Source organism: Schistocerca cancellata, chromosome 2 (assembly GCF_023864275.1).
Source record: "Schistocerca cancellata isolate TAMUIC-IGC-003103 chromosome 2, iqSchCanc2.1, whole genome shotgun sequence".
NCBI classification, from domain to species: Eukaryota; Metazoa; Arthropoda; class Insecta; order Orthoptera; family Acrididae; genus Schistocerca; species Schistocerca cancellata.
The window spans coordinates 1119585783-1119604594 of NC_064627.1; the positions used below are offsets into that span (position 1 = coordinate 1119585783).

At 43.6% G+C, this 18812-nt stretch overlaps 1 protein-coding gene across 2 annotated transcripts in view; it reads right to left on the reverse strand.

Moving 5' to 3' along the window:
- Positions 1 to 513: 513 nt before the first annotated feature.
- The window catches only part of LOC126150074 (serine protease inhibitor-like), a 184748-nt gene continuing 166449 nt past the window's right edge, over positions 514 to 18812 (reverse strand). For both annotated transcript variants that reach the window (XM_049915851.1, XM_049915852.1), the window contains exon 5: positions 514 to 1235. In XM_049915851.1, coding sequence (XP_049771808.1) covers positions 998 to 1235 — 238 coding nt within the window. In that variant the 3' untranslated portion in view covers positions 514 to 997. The remainder of the gene's footprint in view (positions 1236 to 18812) is intronic.

Genomic DNA, 18812 nt, shown 5'->3' on the forward strand with positions numbered 1-18812 from the left:
CTATCAGTGAATGCAGACCGAGCGCCGCCACACGGCAGGTCTAGACACTTCCTAGCACTCGCCCCAGTTGTACAGTCGACTTTGCTAGCGATGGTTCACTGACAAATTACGCTCTCATTTGCAGAGATGATAGCGTAGCCTTCAGCTACGTCATTTACTACGTCCTAGCAAGGCGCCATTATCAGTTACTATTGATGCTATAAAACATGTACCGTCAAGAGCGATGCTCACCAATTATGAATTAAAGTTAAGTATTCCAGTAGTTACGTACGTTCTTTGCTACTATAACGTCCTTGTCCAGTTCCAGACCTCACGCCAGCCTGCGTGAGCTTAAACGCGTGACTTTCGGCTTCCTCCTAGTGGATTGGCTGTCTTGCCAGTCCACTACAATATATATATAACTTCTGTACAATTTCAGTGCAGTAATGTGTTCATTGTAAATATGTGTGTGTTAAGTACACTCTAGCTTCTGCACCATTTCAGTGCAGTAATGTTCATTGTAAATAAGTAGTATAGTAGTTGTATTACACGTTTATTACCTTATAAATAAATAAAAAACTTTTTTATTTTAAATTCAGTGCATTAGTATTTGTAAAATGACTCTTTCATATAGTGTTCATTAAAAAATGACGATCATTCCACTTGGGACCTGTGGAATGGTACATTAGCTTATTTGTTTTAGTTGTAAATATTTGTCATGTATTGTTGTTTTTCTGACATGTTCTACATCCTGGAGGAGCTTCTCACTACGGATCAATTGGAATGAAAGTAGATCTAATCTAATCTAATCTAAACGAAAACGTCGTCTCGTGACAGGTGAGACAGTACTGGAATGACACGCCAGGATCGCTGCTGTAGACCCAGTTGCCACGAGTAGTCGACTGAGACGAGAAAGTCGCTCGTTCAGTAGGATCTCTGGACAGAGAGCAAACGCCGAGTGTCACTCGAGACCAGCAGCTGGGCTCAGAACGATACGGCCCTGCCGCCGGGAGCGGCGTCACTGCCTCTTGCTGAGCGGGTAGTTGGGCGTGGGCCGCACGACGCTGGCCCAGAACAGGATGACGCCGGTGGGGCGGTGCTGGATGACCAGCAGGAACGGCCGGTCGGCGCGGAACTCCTCGACGCGGCCGGAGAGCGTGACCAGCGCCACCGTCGCCGACGCCGCCTCCGTGCCGGACTCGGAGACGTCCACCACCACGCGGTGCAGGAAGTCGCCCACGTACAGCGGCGTCCCCCTGCGCAAAGCAACGCACGTCTATGTACGCACACACACACACACACACACACACACACACACACGCACACACTGCAGCGAGTTTTTCAAAACGTAGTGCCGCTATCAAAGATCCTGCGTTTTCCCTCGCAATCTTCGACCAAAGATACTAGTAGACTGGCCTTGCTGCGTAGAAGCTATAGGGCTGATGTGGCTCCAACATAAACCACGTGACTGTTGGCAAAACGTGGCGGGATTTCAAATCAGCGGTCTGCCATCCTATGTTTGTATCGGATTTTACCCACATTTCTCAATTGACTGCCAAACGGTTCCAACAAAAATTACTTTTTTATTTGCGAAAAATTATGTCAGAACTACATTTGACCTGGATTTGTTCACAGTACCATTTATACTATCTAACAAGTACATCGAGCGCCCCTTTGGTGGGCAGCGGGACGAAATTACTATAAACTATCAATTAAAGTAAAATGTCGTTAAAATTCTTTTAAACAGTATGATTGGCCTCGTGTCAAAACTTTAAACATTGGATTCGCCGCGTTTTGAGCTCTAGTCACTTCTAAAATAAAATGGAATATGGGAATTATGTCAACTATAGGTGCCAAAATTGTCGACTTTAGGAGCAGGTCCATTTTAGAGTATCAATTTTAGGTGCACTTCAAAGGTTCAGTTCCTACTATTTTTACAAAAGTTTAAACTACCAGTTAAAAAAAAAAGATATTTTAGATGAAAGGTGAGACTTCGATGTTTCAGAAAATAATTTTGGAGCCTACATTTATTTAATAGTATTAGAAGTAAGAAAAACATTCTCTTCATGTGTCGACTATAGGTGCTCTTACCTTATTATAATCTCACTTGTATATACGAAAAGGCGCGTACGTGCAGATGGCTTAAAGTTTTTCCGTTTCAGGGCCTGTACCCAAAGCTGCCTTCGGTTTTCATGTTTAGGGACCCTATGAGCAGGAACGAGAAACGGTTATACTTACTTCTGTAACCAAATTATCACAGATACTTTCCAAAATTTAATATGAGTCTGACTTTACAGGCATCACTTTCAACACTTTAATTTACGTGATACTCTATTTCAAGTGCGAAAAACATATAAAAGTCACGTCGGCAGATTTCAATAAACGCATCTGCACTATCAAAGAAACACACGTGAAATGTAATGCCATTTCCCCCGACAAAACGCTGAGTACAGCCATAAGCGCAACACGAAACAACCATGTTTTGCCAACATTCACGTGACTTTAGCCCACAGATGTTGGAGCCACGAAAATGACGCCAGGGCCAGTCTATTGTATTTATGGTCGAAGCTCGCAATATCTGTCGTCCATTTTAATTGGCAGTATGGTGCAGCCATCTGGCGGGAGAAACGGTCACTACGATCACTTGTCGCCAAGTAGCAGCTTCGTTTACGACGTCTTACCTCGGCAGGTGAGTACCATGGGCGTACCCAGCGAGGGACAGGGGGGGGGGGGGGACAGCTGCCGCCCCCCCCCTCCGCCAGGTGAGGGCCATGGGCGTACCCAGCGAGGGACAGAGGGGGGGGGGACAGCTGCCCCCCCTCCCCCCCCCCCCCTAGAAGATATTCGAACTCATTCGCGCAGATCCGGGAGTAATTTTTTCGTCTTCGGCACGTTACTGTCGGCAGGGAAGTTTATAGAAATAATAAATTCAGCGATAAGCAATCCGCTCTGTTATTCGCAGGCATGTTACGTCGCCAAGGAACAGCGTATTCACTTGTAGGCAGTAAGGGATCATGACTATGTGAAGTTTCTAACGAACAAGATCGTTTCTACTACCATATTTAATTGTAAAATGCTTTTCTGCTCCTAAACTATTAATTTTTTTAGTTACAGCTGACGCTAACTGTAGATTAACAGCAGTTGACGTGCAGGTGTAAGTAGGCTCTTTATGTTTTCTTTATGTAAGTAGGCTGTTTATGTTTTCTTTATGTAAGTAGGCTGGTTATGTTTTCTCATTGGCAACGTTACGTAGCGCCCTATATGAAAATCACTGGCTGTGCTGTGTGCAGTCTGTGGCTAGTTTGCATTGTTGTCTGCCATTGTAGTGTTAGGCAGCTGGCTGTGAACAGCGCGCAGCGTTGCGCAGTTGGAGGTGAGCCGCCAGCAGTGGTGGATGTGGGGAGAGAGATGGCAGAGTTTTGAAATTTGTAAGACTGGATGTCATGAACTGCTATATATATTATGACTATTAAGGTAAATACATTGTTTGTTCTCTATTAAAATCTTTCATTTGCTAACTATGCCTATCAGTAGTTAGTGACTTCCGTAGTTTGAATCTTTTATTTAGCTGGCAGTAGTGGCGCTCGCTGTATTGCAGTAGTTTCAGTAACGAAGATTTTTGTGAGGTAAGTGATTTGTGAAAGGTATACGTTAATGTTAGTCAGGGCCATTCCTTTGTAGGCATTTCTGAAAGTCAGATTGCGTTGCGCTAAAAAATACTGTGTGTCAGTTTAAGCATAGTCTTGTACAATTGTTCAAAGGGGCCGTTTCACAGGTTATGACAAGCAGTAGATGGCGAGACATTTAGTGCAAGTGATTTATAAAATAATTTTTAGAACGTTCCACAAAACTGGCCATCACTGAAAAAACCTCCGGGCACTTCAGTAAAAGCCCCATTAGGGCTGCCTGAAGCCCTTGCTCACTTGCATAATTTAATGAGTCCATTTTCTGCATTGTTACTAAGTGACGAAGAAAGATTATTTACCAAGAAATTATCGGCGGCTAGAGTGCTAGTGGAACACAAGTTCGTATTTTTGACGAGCAAGTTGCATATTCTCCCAAAGAAAAAAAGCTCCTTTAGAACGCGAAGACGTTGTTATTCAGTGCACCTCCTTCTTTCACAACATATTACTCGATAAAGGTAGACCCAAAATCTCCCTTCAGTTGAGTTTTTACCAAGACATAATCGAAAACAGCGCTTTGAAGCATTCTTTCAGAAGGAAACAGTGGAGCTTCAAGAAGGATGAGGAGCGGAGGAGAGGTGTTCAAAACCTGTAAAATGTCATTATTGAAAATTTACCTCATGAATCGTTTATTGAATACTGTAACTACTGGGGCTATCATTTCTTTATTAAAATGATAAAATTTGTACGTAACTCATATATGATAATATACCAAAGTTTATGCGTTTCTTGTCTGTAGTACACTCCTGGAAATTGAAATAAGAACACCGTGAATTCATTGTCCCAGGAAGGGGAAACTTTATTGACACATTCCTGGGGTCAGATACATCACATGATCACACTGACAGAACCACAGGCACATAGACACAGGCAACAGAGCATGCACAATGTCGGCACTAGTACAGTGTATATCCACCTTTCGCAGCAATGCAGGCTGCTATTCTCCCATGGAGACGATCGTAGAGATGCTGGATGTAGTCCTGTGGAACGGCTAGCCATGCCATTTCCACCTGGCGCCTCAGTTGGACCAGCGTTCGTGCTGGACGTGCAGGCCGCGTGAGACGACGCTTCATCCAGTCCCAAACATGCTCAATGGGGGACAGATCCGGAGATCTTGCTGGCCAGGGTAGTTGACTTACACCTTCTAGAGCACGTTGGGTGGCACGGGATACATGCGCACGTGCACTGTCCTGTTGGAACAGCAAGTTCCCTTGCCGGTCTAGGAATGGTAGAACGATGGGTTCGATGACGGTTTGGATGTACCGTGCACTATTCAGTGTCCCTTCGACGATCACCAGTGGTGTACGGCCAGTGTAGGAGATCGCTCCCCACACCATGACGCCGGGTGTTGGCCCTGTGTGCCTCGGTCGTATGCAGTCCTGATTGTGGCGCTCACCTGCACGGCGCCAAACACGCATACGACCATCATTGGCACCAAGGCAGAAGCGACTCTCATCGCTGAAGACGACACGTCTCCATTCGTCCCTCCATTCACGCCTGTCGCGACACCACTGGAGGCGGGCTGCACGATGTTGGGGCGTGAGCGGAAGACGGCCTAACGGTGTGCGGGACCGTAGCCCAGCTTCATGGAGACGGTTGCGAATGGTCCTCGCCGATACCCCAGGAGCAACAGTGTCCCTAATTTGCTGGGAAGTGGCGGTGCGGTCCCCTACGGCACTGCGTAGGATCCTACGGTCTTGGCGTGCATCCGTGCGTCGCTGCGGTCCGGTCCCAGGTCGACGGGCACGTGCACCTTCCGCCGACCACTGGCGACAACATCGATGTACTGTGGAGACCTCACGCCCCACGTGTTGAGCAATTCGGCGGTACGTCCACCCGGCCTCCCGCATGCCCATTATACGCCCTCGCTCAAAGTCCGTCAACTGCACATACGGTTCACGTCCACGCTGTCGCGGCATGCTACCAGTGTTAAAGACTGCGATGGAGCTCCGTATGCCACGGCAAACTGGCTGACACTGACGGCGGCGGTGCACAAATGCTGCGCAGCTAGCGCCATTCGACGGCCAACACCGCGGTTCCTGGTGTGTCCGCTGTGCCGTGCGTGTGATCATTGCTTGTACAGCCCTCTCGCAGTGTCCGGAGCAAGTATGGTGGGTCTAACACACCGGTGTCAATGTGTTCTTTTTTCCATTTCCAGGAGTGTATTTTTGGTAGTTATTTATTTTAATTTTTTGTACTTATACAGTTCATTCCAAGCTTGGCATACCAGACCTCTGTCGTGGCAGTGTTTGTTTTTCTGATCCCACAACACGGGATGTTGACGAACATATGGGACTTTCGATGTCCATCGCGAGAAATCGCATCCAACGATCGCACGAAACAAAACTCGGAGCTACCGGGCAGCACTGTTCTGCATCGCTCTGCTCTGCCCGCAGTCTAAGCGGGCACCTCGCTATGCTACTGTTGAACTACTGTTGAAACCAACCTGCCCCCCCCCCCCTCATTACACGATTTCAGCTTCCATTCCATTGTCATCGCTCGGTTCGTATCGACATCGCATTGTATTTCATCGGTGAAGCAGTGTAAATTTAAACTAAGCTACCAATTTTTTTATTGTTCCATGGAGTTATTGTAACCATAAAATGGACATCAGGAAATTTTTAAAAAAAGGTGAGTTTAGTTACATTACCTACTTCTCTACTCGCGTTTTTTAAGAGGCACGATGTTTAACTAAATTTTATTTTTTGTGTGGATATTATTTTATTAATCTGTAATCTGTGAAGCAATAATAGTGATTATTAGTATTCGATCTTCTCTATACAAACTGCGATGTGGTGCATAAACAAATTCATGCTATTTATGCTGGAACAGCTCTACTGACATGTTCAACGAATAATGTATAATGAAATGTGACTCGAAATATCTTGAGAGTGTTACAACAGCAAATTACTTTCGTTCCAGGCATAAATTGACTGTTGCTTGACTTACAATTCTGTCTGCTTCGTGTTGCATTTACTAAAAGTCATAGGAGTGTAAATGATGTGAATATATTAACAAGTTCACAAATAACAATAATATCTCATGGCTCACGACCAGGTGAAAGTAATTGAGAAATTTGAGGCAAATCCTAGAAGATCATTACTGAATTAAGAAGTTGTATTTTTAAACAAGTGCATTCTTACATTTAAAATGTTTATAGAAAGCAGTTTTTCACTAGTTTACTGCTTTATTTAATAAGAAATGCTGGATGTTTCTGGGTTTGTACAAGTGCATTCTTGTATTTAAAATGTTTATTAAAAGCAGTTTTTCACTGGTTTACTGTTTTATTTAATAAGAAGTGCTGTATCTTGTCTTGAGTCCTTGTTTCCTGAGACAAGTATGACCTGCCCCCCCCCCCGCCCTAGTTCAGATCCTGCGTACAACCCTTGGTGAGTACTGCTTCTTACACACACACACACACACACACTCAACCGCGCGCACGTGCACATACGCACACACGGCTGCGAGTTTTTCAAAACCTAGCGCTGCTATCAATGATTCCGCGTTTTCCCTCGCAATACCTGTCGTCCATTTTAATTGGCAGTATGGTGCAGCCATCTGGCGGGAGAAACGGTCACTACGATCACTTGTCGCCAAGTAGCAGCTTCGTTTACGAAGTGTTACCTCGGCAGGTGAGTACTCCTTCGTTACTGTGTGTTTATCTAAAATTACTTCATGGAAATATATACCAATTGTAGACAATATCTGTAGTGTTTTTATGTGGCTTTGCTCTATAGTCCTGGATGTTTGTTTACTTACAGTTACAAAATACTAGGTGCACTCAATAAGTAATACAATGTATTTCTTTCTCAGCCAGTTTCTGTTGAAAAATATAGGAAATTTGCTGTGGGACATCGTGGAATATTCCCGCTTCAAGGCCTACAATTTACAAAATTTCCGATAGGTGGGAGCGCTATACATAGCCTAGTCAAAATGGCGTCTTTAATGGAGGTATGTTCCAAACAGATTGCTGTCATTGAGTTGCTTTTAGCGGAAAGCCAGAGCATCGCAGGTATTCATAGGAGATTGCAGAATGTCTACAGAGACCTGATATTGAACAAAAGCATGGTGGATCACTGAGTAATGCATCTGCCATCACTGTAGCAAGGTCGCACAAACCTGCCTGATCTTCTGTGTACTGTGTTCCGGCGTAATAACAAGTGCAGGCGCGAAGATAAGGAACGATACAGCAGAGGGGGCTGTGAGAGGACGTCAGCCAATAGCATGCTGACTAGGACACTACCACGACAGGAGCGGCATCTACACGGAGAGAATAAAAGCGACACACTGCCTAGCAGCGGCCAGACAGTGGAAGAAGCGAACTAGAAGAGCCGTGACTTATGAACTTGTGTGGTCTGTTATTCATTGCTTACACGGAAATTGTATACGTTGAAGGACATTAATTATTTGCATGTCGCCAATTGCTTGCGACAACTCGCTGTAAATACAAAGTTAAGTGTTATCAATTCAATTACTGCATTAAACTCTACTAATATGATTTGTTTGTATGGTGTCTAGCTATCTGAGAAAACAGCTTCCTAGACACCCTGTAAGACACAAGTGGGCAGGATACCACATACTGGCTGGCCACACACAGCTGTGACTCCCACAGTGCTGGGAGATACAGACAGTCTCATTTGAGATGCCACACAAAATCAAACGAACTTCTCCTTCTCCATGACAACACAAGGCACCAATCTGCGCACCCAACAGGAGCTCACAAAATTACAGGGTTATTACAAATGATTGAAGCGATTTCACAGCTCTACAATAACTTTATTATTTGAGATATTTTCACAATGCTTTGCACACACATATAAAAACTCAAAAAGTTTTTTTAGGCATTCACAAATGTTCGATATGTGCCCCTTTGGTGATTTGGCAGACAACAAGCCGATAATCAAGTTCCTCCCACACTCGGCGCAGCATGTCCCCATCAATGAGTTCGAAAGCATCGTTGATGCGAGCTCGCAGTTCTGGCACGTTTCTTGGTAGAGGTGGTTTAAACACTGAATCTTTCACATAACCCCACAGAAAGAAATCGCATGGGGTTAAGTCGGGAGAGCGTGGAGGCCATGACATGAATTGCTGATCATGATCTCCACCTCGACCGATCCATCGGTTTTCCAATCTCCTGTTTAAGAACTGCGGAACATCATGATGGAAGTGCGGTGGAGCACCATCCTGTTGAAAGATGAAGTCGGTGCTGTCGGTCTCCAGTTGTGGCATGAGCCAATTTTCCAGCATGTCCAGATACACGTGTTCAACCGTTTCTTCGCTCACTGCAGGCCGACCCGTTGATTTCCCCTTACAGAGGCATCCAGAAGCTTTAAACTGCGCATACAATCGCCGAATGGAGTTAGCAGTTGGTGGATCTTTGTTGAACTTCGTCCTGAAGTGTCGTTGCACTGTTATGACTGACTGATGTGAGTTCATTTCAAGCACGACATACGCTTTCTCGGCTCCTGTCGCCATTTTGTCTCACTGCGCTCTCGAGCGCTCTGGCGGCAGAAACCTGAAGTGCGGCTTCAGCCGAACAAAACTTTATGAGTTTTTCTACGTATCTATAGTGTGTCGTGACCATATGTCAATGAATGGAGCTACAGTGAATTTATGAAATCGCTTCAATCATTTGTAATAGCCCTGTACATTGGACTATTGTTCCTCCTCATCCACCTTACAGCCCAGATCTCGCACTCTACTTCTATCTGTTTGGCCCAATGAAGGATGCATTCCACGTTAGACAGTACATGGATGATAAGGAGATTATTGCTGCAGCTAGACACTGGCTCCGACGTCGACAAGTAGAGTGGTACCACAGGGGCATGCAGGCCTTCCCAGTAAGGTGGCGTAATACCATCGCTTTGAATGAAGATTATGTTGAAAAATAGGGTTTTGTAGCCTAAAAAGTGGGGAATAATACGGTATATTGGATCTTGAACAAAACAAATCTGCTTTCATAAAAAAGGGGTTGCATTACTTATTGAATGCCCCTGGTAATAACGTCAACTGTTATGGATGCTGGGACTTAGTGCCACATTTTCACACACTGGTTCCTAGGCATCAGCGTGTAATGGTTCTTTATTTGCAAAACCATTACCACCCGCCAACCCTATTTTTCGATATCGTAGATTAATGAATATTTTTCTACATAATGTCTCAAATTTTTCACTGTATTCAAATTTGGTTCCATTTTTATATGTAGGTACATCGATATTTTGAGATGTTGAAATCGATATAATATCTAGTGTGAATATCTTTGTACTTATTGTTATCTTTGAGGCTGGCTTGTGACTTTTGGCGTGGAAGCGTACAGAGTAGTCAAGTCCTTGTGTTGAATATGAACAGTCTTGACTTTGTGTTGGAAATGAAAAGATGAGTCTGAGTTGTGGACAATGAAAAATGTTGTGAGTTTTATTAAGAGCAGTAATGGCTGCGAAATTGTATGATGCAGTAATGTTTTGAACATGCAAAAGTATAAAAAGTTTAATAAATGTGAATTTCTGTGAAAAATGAGTGTGAAGAATTATTTCCAAGTGACCATTGTTTAAAAAAGTATGAAGCACATTGAAATGAAAAACATAAATCATCAAATTAATCCTGAAAGATTGTCTTCGTAAGTTCTTCCAAGTCGGTGTAATTAACATCCGAGTCCCTTTTGCACCAACAGCGATAGTCATGCTACCTAGACAACAATTTAATTACGAGCCAAAGCCAGAGCGAGATCGTCTTTGGATTGCAAATACAAGATAAGTGATATTATTGTTAATTTTCTTCAGTGACCGTAATCAATTGATGTAGCAATACCTGCCACATTAAAGACCTTTTAGTTGCGCAATAAAAAGATCATACTTTGAGTGTGCGACATTTTTGAACTAATTAACTGTTAGTGGAGGTATAGTTATACGCGGGGAGCACTTTCACTAATTTTCAGTACAGTTCTTGTTGTGACTGTTGCTAAATTGCATAATATGTCGCATTATTATTATTATTATTTGTAAGCGAAGTAGGTACTATGTTAATAGAATCAATTTCTAGAGAAATTATGAGATCATGAATATCCAGAGCAGACCATCTGATGGCAGACAAGATTCTTGCAAATTAAGGACCTGTGTTTGTGGACCAGAGAGTAAGAGAAGACTGGTATCTATTGTAAAATGGTATGAGTAAAAACTAGCCATTACTGCTTCGACCAAAACTGGGAAGCAGCCCATGGATCAATGTAAAAGATGGTCGAACAAAGATGGGACATACAATCAGGTTCCCCATCCAGGAACAACCGGCTGCTACAACATGGACGACATAGACCTGATTGACAGGATCATCAGTTTTCACAGGATCCGCACCAAAACCAGAAAGTCGACCGTAAAAACTAGTTTTCACTTCATACATCTGGGAAAGCTGAGCCAAAGAAGAGTATCCTATAGTATACTGATTTCAAACTAAGAATTGCAGATTGTTTGTTAAGTGGCCAAGGTAACAGCATTCTGAAGGGAAGGAGAAGATGAGGAGTCTACTCCGAAAATTCGAAGACTATTGCTCTCGCGACCACACTCACCTACTGTAGCCCATTTGCCAGAAATGACCGAGCTGAAAAATAGCCTGAGGTGTAAGAACCCTGGCTGGATGAAGAAAACCAAATTAAAGTGGCAAGGCTGTTCAGCTTTCATCTGCCTAATATCGCACAACAGCTGTTTCTCGGAGTTTCATCACAAATAAAATTGTCACAATTCATGTAATTTTTTAAAATTTATAATCGGTGTATGGTACAAGTAATATCTGTCTAATAAGAGTATTTTTAACTACCCGTAAAGCACTTTAAATTTTTTAAAATTTATAATCGGTGTATGGTACAAGTAGTATCTGTCTAATAAGAGTATTTTTAACTACCTGTAAAGGACTTTTTTTATATGTTTGACTTTATTTCTAATGCTTACTTACATTTCATCAAGGCAAGTGTCCATTGCAATCGCCACCCTTGAAAATCATGTATTCTTTTTAATTCTAAAATTGTTGTGAATTCTCTTTCATTATCTCCTGTTTAAGAAGTACACAAAATATGTATCAAATAAATTTATGACAATTGCCTTCATGTCTCAGGAGCATACAGGGTGTACAAAAATTAAATACTCAAACTGACATATTACGGTGGTGTCAACAATATACACTGCCTGACAAAAAAGTGGAGCATACAGAAGTGGACGAGGAAAACGAAATGGAACTTGACAGTTTGAAAAAGGTATGTGATGGTATTTCACTGATTACAAAATAGACTCAAATTTAGAAAGGACTTGGCACTGTGAACCCACGTACTTGAAGTTGCACCATCTCTGGCCAGGATGCATCCACTGATTCACTTCGGACGGGTGTCATAAAGCCATTGTACCCTCTTCTGAAACAACTTGACCCAGAACTGGTCCTAGATATTCTGGAAGCTGGCACTGTGATGGAGTTGACGACTGTGATAGTCCCACACCTAAGAGTGTGCTGTGCCTCTCCAAAATATTGCAAGAATAGAACCTCTCAACAGGTTGCCACCATATTCTCTGACGATGGTCATCCAAGGCATTGCAGAACTGCGATTCATAGCTGAAGACAATGCAACGCCATTCGTTATAAGTTCAAGCATCCCAATCCCAGCACTACTCCAAATGCAGCCATCTGTGTTGTGGTGTTAATAGCAGCCTTTGCGTGGATAGTAATTCTTTAGTCTAGCTGCTGTTAGTCTCCGACCATTGGTGCAGGATGACAAAGTGCGTGCGCTTGGTGTATAGTACTGGAAACATCCATTGCAGTGGGTGGACGTGGTCGACCAGAAACTTGAGGACGATTGTGCATATCCCTACGTTCCCATGCAGTCCAACTCAGGGGCCAATGTCACATCTGAATGTGCCACAAAACTAGATATTGCATGACCAAGCCAGCTGGCCAAATGGAAACCCACTTCGGGATCCCTTTCAAACTCTGCTAGATGCTGATGACGCTGTCTCATACGAGTATGCGGCATCTCCGTGACCTTTACAGTGATCACTCAACATCTGACGCTGTTCGCGCCGCTTGTATACCCTGTCAGGCCTGGTAACAATACTAAACACGAACAACACTAATGCCCTCTGGTCACACTGTTACATAGCCACAGTTTTGAATATAATGGTAATGTTAAAGTGCAGTACCTCCACGCTCTCAAAGATAGCATTTACTGTATGTTCCCTCAAACGCCTCCATTTTCCTGCATTCATTTATTTCTGTTTATCTTATTGATATTACTTAAGTGCCTTACGTATTCTGTAGTTACACTGATAACTGTTTCTTCATTCAACTGGTTTGTGTATCACTCTCCATGATACCTCCTGATGTAGCCTTGTGAAGTACTAATTTTATTTCATTTTATTAGTTTTGTTTATTAATGAAAACTGTTATGTAGGCATGCTGTTCCTACTTTGTGTTAAAGTGCTTCCTGTCTACTCCATTTTTATTTATTTACTGTTCAATTTTTTACTTCTTCATTGCATTAACACCACACTGTCAAAGACGTTACTTACTGTATGTTTCTGCGTCAGTCTAGACGTGTTACTTCTCTTCCAAAGTTGTTTGCAAACATTGTAACTTCTTTGGTGACAATACTCAGTAAATGTCTGAAGATGGTGGTCTTGTAAGCCGAAAACCGGTTGACACAATTAAAGCAATATTGTAGAAGAAGAGCAGTGATACGAGGCCGTTGGGATCCAGCACGGCGTTTCGTATTACCCTCCTGAGCCCATCGATTCCATATTCTGCTAACAGTCATTGGATCTCGACCAACGCGAGCAGCAATGTCGCGATACCATAAACCGCATTCGCGGTAGGCTACAATCCGACCTTTATCAAAGTCGGAAACGTGATGGTACGCATTTCTCCTCCTTACACGAGGCATCACAACAACGTTTCACCAGGCAACGCCGGTCAAGTGCTGTTTGTGTATGAGAAATCGGTTGCAAACTTTCCTCATGTCAGCACGTTGTAGGTGTCGCCACCGGCGCCAACCTTGTGTGAATGTTCTGAAAAGCTAATCATTTGCATATCACAGCATCTTCTTCCTGTCGGTTAAATTTCTTGTCTGTAGCACATCATCTTCGTGGTGTAGCAATTTTAATGGCCAGTATTGTATTTTGTTTTCAGTAGAGAAGCTGTAAGAGCAGAAGTGGTCTATTAGGAGAGCTCAGTAACTTCGAACGTGGACTCGTCAATGGATACTACCGAAGGAACAAACGCAGCACGGACATTTAAACCATTCTAAACGTTTTCAAAGCTGACTGTTGGTGATATGATTGTTAAGTGGAAACGCAGGGGAACAGTGACAGCTAAAGAAAGATCAGGCAGAGCTCATATCCTGACAGACAAGGGAACGTCGAGCATTGCAGAGGGTGGTTGCAAAAAATCACAAGAAATCAAAGTAAGTAATCACTCATGAGTTCTGGCGAGCTACCAGCAGTTCAGCTAGCACGATAATGTGCGTAGGGATTTAAAAACAATGGGGCACAATGGTCTAGCAGCTCCTTATAAACCACATATTTCTAATAGTCCATTAATTTTAATTTTCTTGCTCCTGTGACAATGGTCTGATAACGGGCAACAACTCAGATTCTTTGATCTGGTGAGTCGACAGTACTGCACACTCCTGGTAATATGAACACCGTCCCAACAATAACAGCTCCATAGCACATTGACTGACAGCTATACGCAGCACTGGTGTCATCCACACAACTGAAACTAATTCGCGCACATGTACTGCATTTTATAACTTAACCAGCTTCACTACAAACTTGAAACCTCTGCCAGGCACTTTACTGTGAATAGCAGAGTAATCACGTAGATGTAGATATAGATATAGTCAGTGCTAAGCGACGCTAAAGTTGGTGCAAAGAGCCGCGTCGCTGGACAGTGGATGACTGAAAACAAGTTGAGACGTGGCCATGTGACGAGAACGAGCTTAGTGCGACTATACAGGGTGTTACAAAAAGGTACGGCCAAACTTTCAGGAAACATTCCTCACACACAAAGAAAGAAAATATGTTATGTGGACATGTGTCCGGAAATGCTTACTTTCCATGTTAGAGCTCATTTTATTACTTCTCTTCAAATCACATTAATCATGGAATCGAAACACACAGCAACAGAACGTACCAGCGTGACTTCAAACACTTTGTTACAGGAAATGTTCAAAATGTCCTCCGTTAGCGAGGATACATGCACCCACCCTCCGTCGCATGGACTCCCTGATGCGCTGATGCAGCCCTGGAGAATGGCGTATTGTATCACAGCCGTCCACAATACGAGCACGAAGAGTCTCTACATTTGGTACCGGGGTTGCGTACACAAAAGCTTTCAAATGCCCCCATAAATGAAAGTCAAGAGGGTTGAGGTCAGGAGAGCGTGGAGGCAATGCAATTGGTCCGTCTCTACCAATCCATCGGTCACCGAATCTGTTGTTGAGAAGCGTACGAACACTTCGACTGAAATGTGCAGGAGCTCCATCGTGCATGAACCACATGTTGTGTCGTACTTGTAAAGGCACATGTTCTAGCAGCACAGGTAGAGTATCCCGTATGAAATCATGATAACGTGCTCCATTGAGCGTAGGTGGAAGAACAAACTAAAATGAGCTCTAACATGGAAATTAAGCGTTTCTGGACACATGTCCACATAACATCTTTTCTTTATTTGTGTGTGAGGAATGTTTCGTGAAAGTTTGGCCGTACCTTTTTGTAACACCCTGTATAGTGTCTCTACATTGTAAATAAGAATAATCGATTACTGTAGAAGCAAACGCGGTTGCTGTACAAGCAACAATGAAAGTTGGACCTCTATGATTCTGCTGTGTGCATACACAAACTCTGAGTCTGAGATATTATTATCGCGAGTAGTAGCCAGCGAGCAGTTGTCGAGGGGAATCGGAAATGGTCGGACGCCGTGATCGTACCAGTTGCGCCGGAGGAGACGTTGGTATTAATCGAGGATGTTTTGGTAATTTGCCTTTTCACTGAACGTAGTTGTTGGTTGCCTGTTCACCGGAGCGATTTTGTCAGATTTATGTATGCATGCATTCAGAGTAATACTCTCTGTTTTGGCCAGAAACGTGTTTGTTGAGTATAGACAAGGTGTAATACTTGAAAATCTGTTTAAAGTTTGTCAGCATTTAGATCATCATTTTTGTGAATGTAGTACATTAAAAGTTTTTATTGATTCTTTCGTTATTCTTCACATCGCTTAAGGTTGTTGGCCAGAACCCTCCTGATCATTCAATTGTTCTGTATAAAAGTATGATAGTAATTGTTGCAATTAGTCTATGCATTGCACTCTGCATGTATTTCAGTCTTGCTTTTTTTTTTGAAATATATTAGCATGTTGCTGATAACGCAGTTGCAGCCCCAAGACGAGTTAAGTTGTCTGTTGGGTACAGGAGCATTGCAGAACAGTTGTTAGGAGATGTTAGAGGATATTTTAAAAGTCGCAGTCAGATGATTGAGAACAGATTTCTTTATAATTTGTGGGAGGAGTAATTAATTTTTTATTCAGATTCTGTTTTTATTTGCTCTCAACCAGAATTCGATCCTCAGAGACGGAACGTCACACACACACTTCCGTATATCTTTTAACATAATTTACGTCTACATCATTTGCGCAGCGGTAGCGTTACCGCCTACCACGCAAGGGGGCCCGGGTTCGATTCCCGGCAGGGGTCTGGATGTTGTGTGTCCTTCATCAGCATCATTGACATGCAGGTCGCTGAAGTGGCGTCAACTAAAAAGACTTGCAATACGACGGCCGAGCCCCGAAAGGGATATCCCGGCCAATAAATCCCATACGATCACTTCATTTTTACCTAAAGAGTTTCAACAAAGCGAAAGTTACAGAGACGGGCCAGTCAGAATTCAGCTGGACATGGGCCCTGGAGCGAACCGGCGCAGTCGCTTGGTGGCAGTGCCGAACACTTCCGGAGTGAACCGTGTTGGGTATCTACTGGCGGACACTGCTCCACATTGGGGAACATGGACTGGTCGTACCAGCGCCCTCCAGCAAGGAAAAATACGAGGGCAGTTCAATAAGTAATGCAACACATTTTTTTTCTCGGCCAATTTTGGTTGAAAAAACCGGAAATTTCTTGTGGAATATTTTCAAACATTCCCGCTTCGTCTCGTATAGTTTCATTGACTTGCGACAGGTGGCAGCGCTGTACGGAGCTGTTACAATGGCGTCTGTAACGGATGTGCGTTACAAACAACGGGCAGTGATCGAGTTTCTTTTGGCGGAAAACCAGGGCATCTCAGATATTCATAGGCGCTTGCAGAATGTCTACGGTGATCTGGCAGTGGTCAAAAGCACGGTGAGCCGTTGGGCAAAGCGTGTGTCACCATCGCCGCAAGGTCAAGCAAGACTGTCTGATCTCCCGCGTGCGGGCCGGCCGTGCACAGCTGTGACTCCCGCAATGGCGGAGCGTGCGAACACACTCGTTCGAGATGATCGACGGATCACCATCAAACAACACAGTGCTCAACTTGACATCTCTGTTGGTAGTGCTGTCACAATTGTTCACCAGTTGGGATATTCAAAGGTTTGTTCCCGCTGGGTCCCTCGTTGTCTAACCGAACACCATAAAGAGCAAAGGAGAACCATCTGTGCGGAATTGCTTGCTCGTCATGTGGCTGAGGGTGACAATTTCTTGTCAAAGATTGTTACAGGCGATGAAACATGGGTTCATCACTTCGAACCTGAAACAAAACGGCAATCAATGGAGTGGCGCCACACCCACTCCCCTACCAAGAAAAAGTTTAAAGCCATACCCTCAGCCGGTAAAGTCACGGTTACAGTCTTCTGGGACGCTGAAGGGGTTATTCTGTTCGATGTCCTTCCCCATGGTCAAACGATCAACTCTGAAGTGTATTGTGCTACTCTTCAGAAATTGAAGAAACGACTTCAGCGTGTTCGTAGGCACAAAAATCTGAACGAACTTCTCCTTCTTCATGACAACGCAAGACCTCACACAAGTCTTCGCGCCCGAGAGGAGCTCACAAAACTTCAGTGGACTGTTCTTCCTCATGCACCCTACAGCCCCGACCTCGCACCGTCGGATTTCCATATGTTTGGCCCAATGAAGGACGCAATCCGTGGGAGGCACTACGCGGATGATGAAGAAGTTATTGATGCAGTACGACGTTGGCTCCGACATCGACCAGTGGAATGGTACCGTGCAGGCATACAGGCCGTCATTTCGAGGTGGCGTAAGGCCGTAGCATTGAATGGAGATTACGTTGAAAAATAGTGTTGTGTAGCTAAAAGATTGGGGAATAACCTGGTGTATTTCAATGCTGAATAAAACAACCCCTGTTTCAGAAAAAAATGTGTTGCATTACTTATTGAACTGCCCTCGTAGTTCTTTCCATAGAAAATTAATGTAACGGGAGGAGGAGAAGGGAAACTTAGACAAAAGCATGAGCCTGCAGTTCGAGTGCTAGAGAGTCAATAAGGGCGTTTTAAAATTAAGCAGGTTCAGTTTTACGAAAAAGGAGGTGGCTGATTTCACAGCGGTACAGAAAAATATAAGGATGGCAGCAACGCCATTGTTAGGGACTTAGATTTCTGACAGTGAACGGGCTACACGGTCGTCAGTGTCACTAGTCCAAAGCTCGTAAATAAGCTCCGAACATTGGCTCAAACACAGCCAGAGTGTGTTCAGTATCTTGCTTGTAGGTTGAACATTTTTAGAGCAGTGAATTAAGGTTTCATTTAGCCTGTGATTATGACGGAGGCATGTTACTAAATTGGTGATCGCTTGATGCGTCAGACCGTGTCCGACCAACCGACCCCGTCTTCTAGTCAAATTGTGCCACAAATTCCTTTCTCCCAAATTCTATTCAGTATCTTCTCATTGGTTACGTGATCTACCTATCTAATCTTCAGCATTCTTCTGTAGCACCACTTTCTGAAAGCTTCTATTCTCTTCTTGTCTAAACTATTTATCGTCCATGTTTCACTTCCATACATGGCTACACTCCATACAAACACTTCCAGAAAAAGACTTCCTGACAGTTAAATCTATACTCGATGTTAACAAATTTGTCTTCTTCAGAAACGGTTTCCTTGCCATAGCCAGTCCACATTTTATATTCTCCT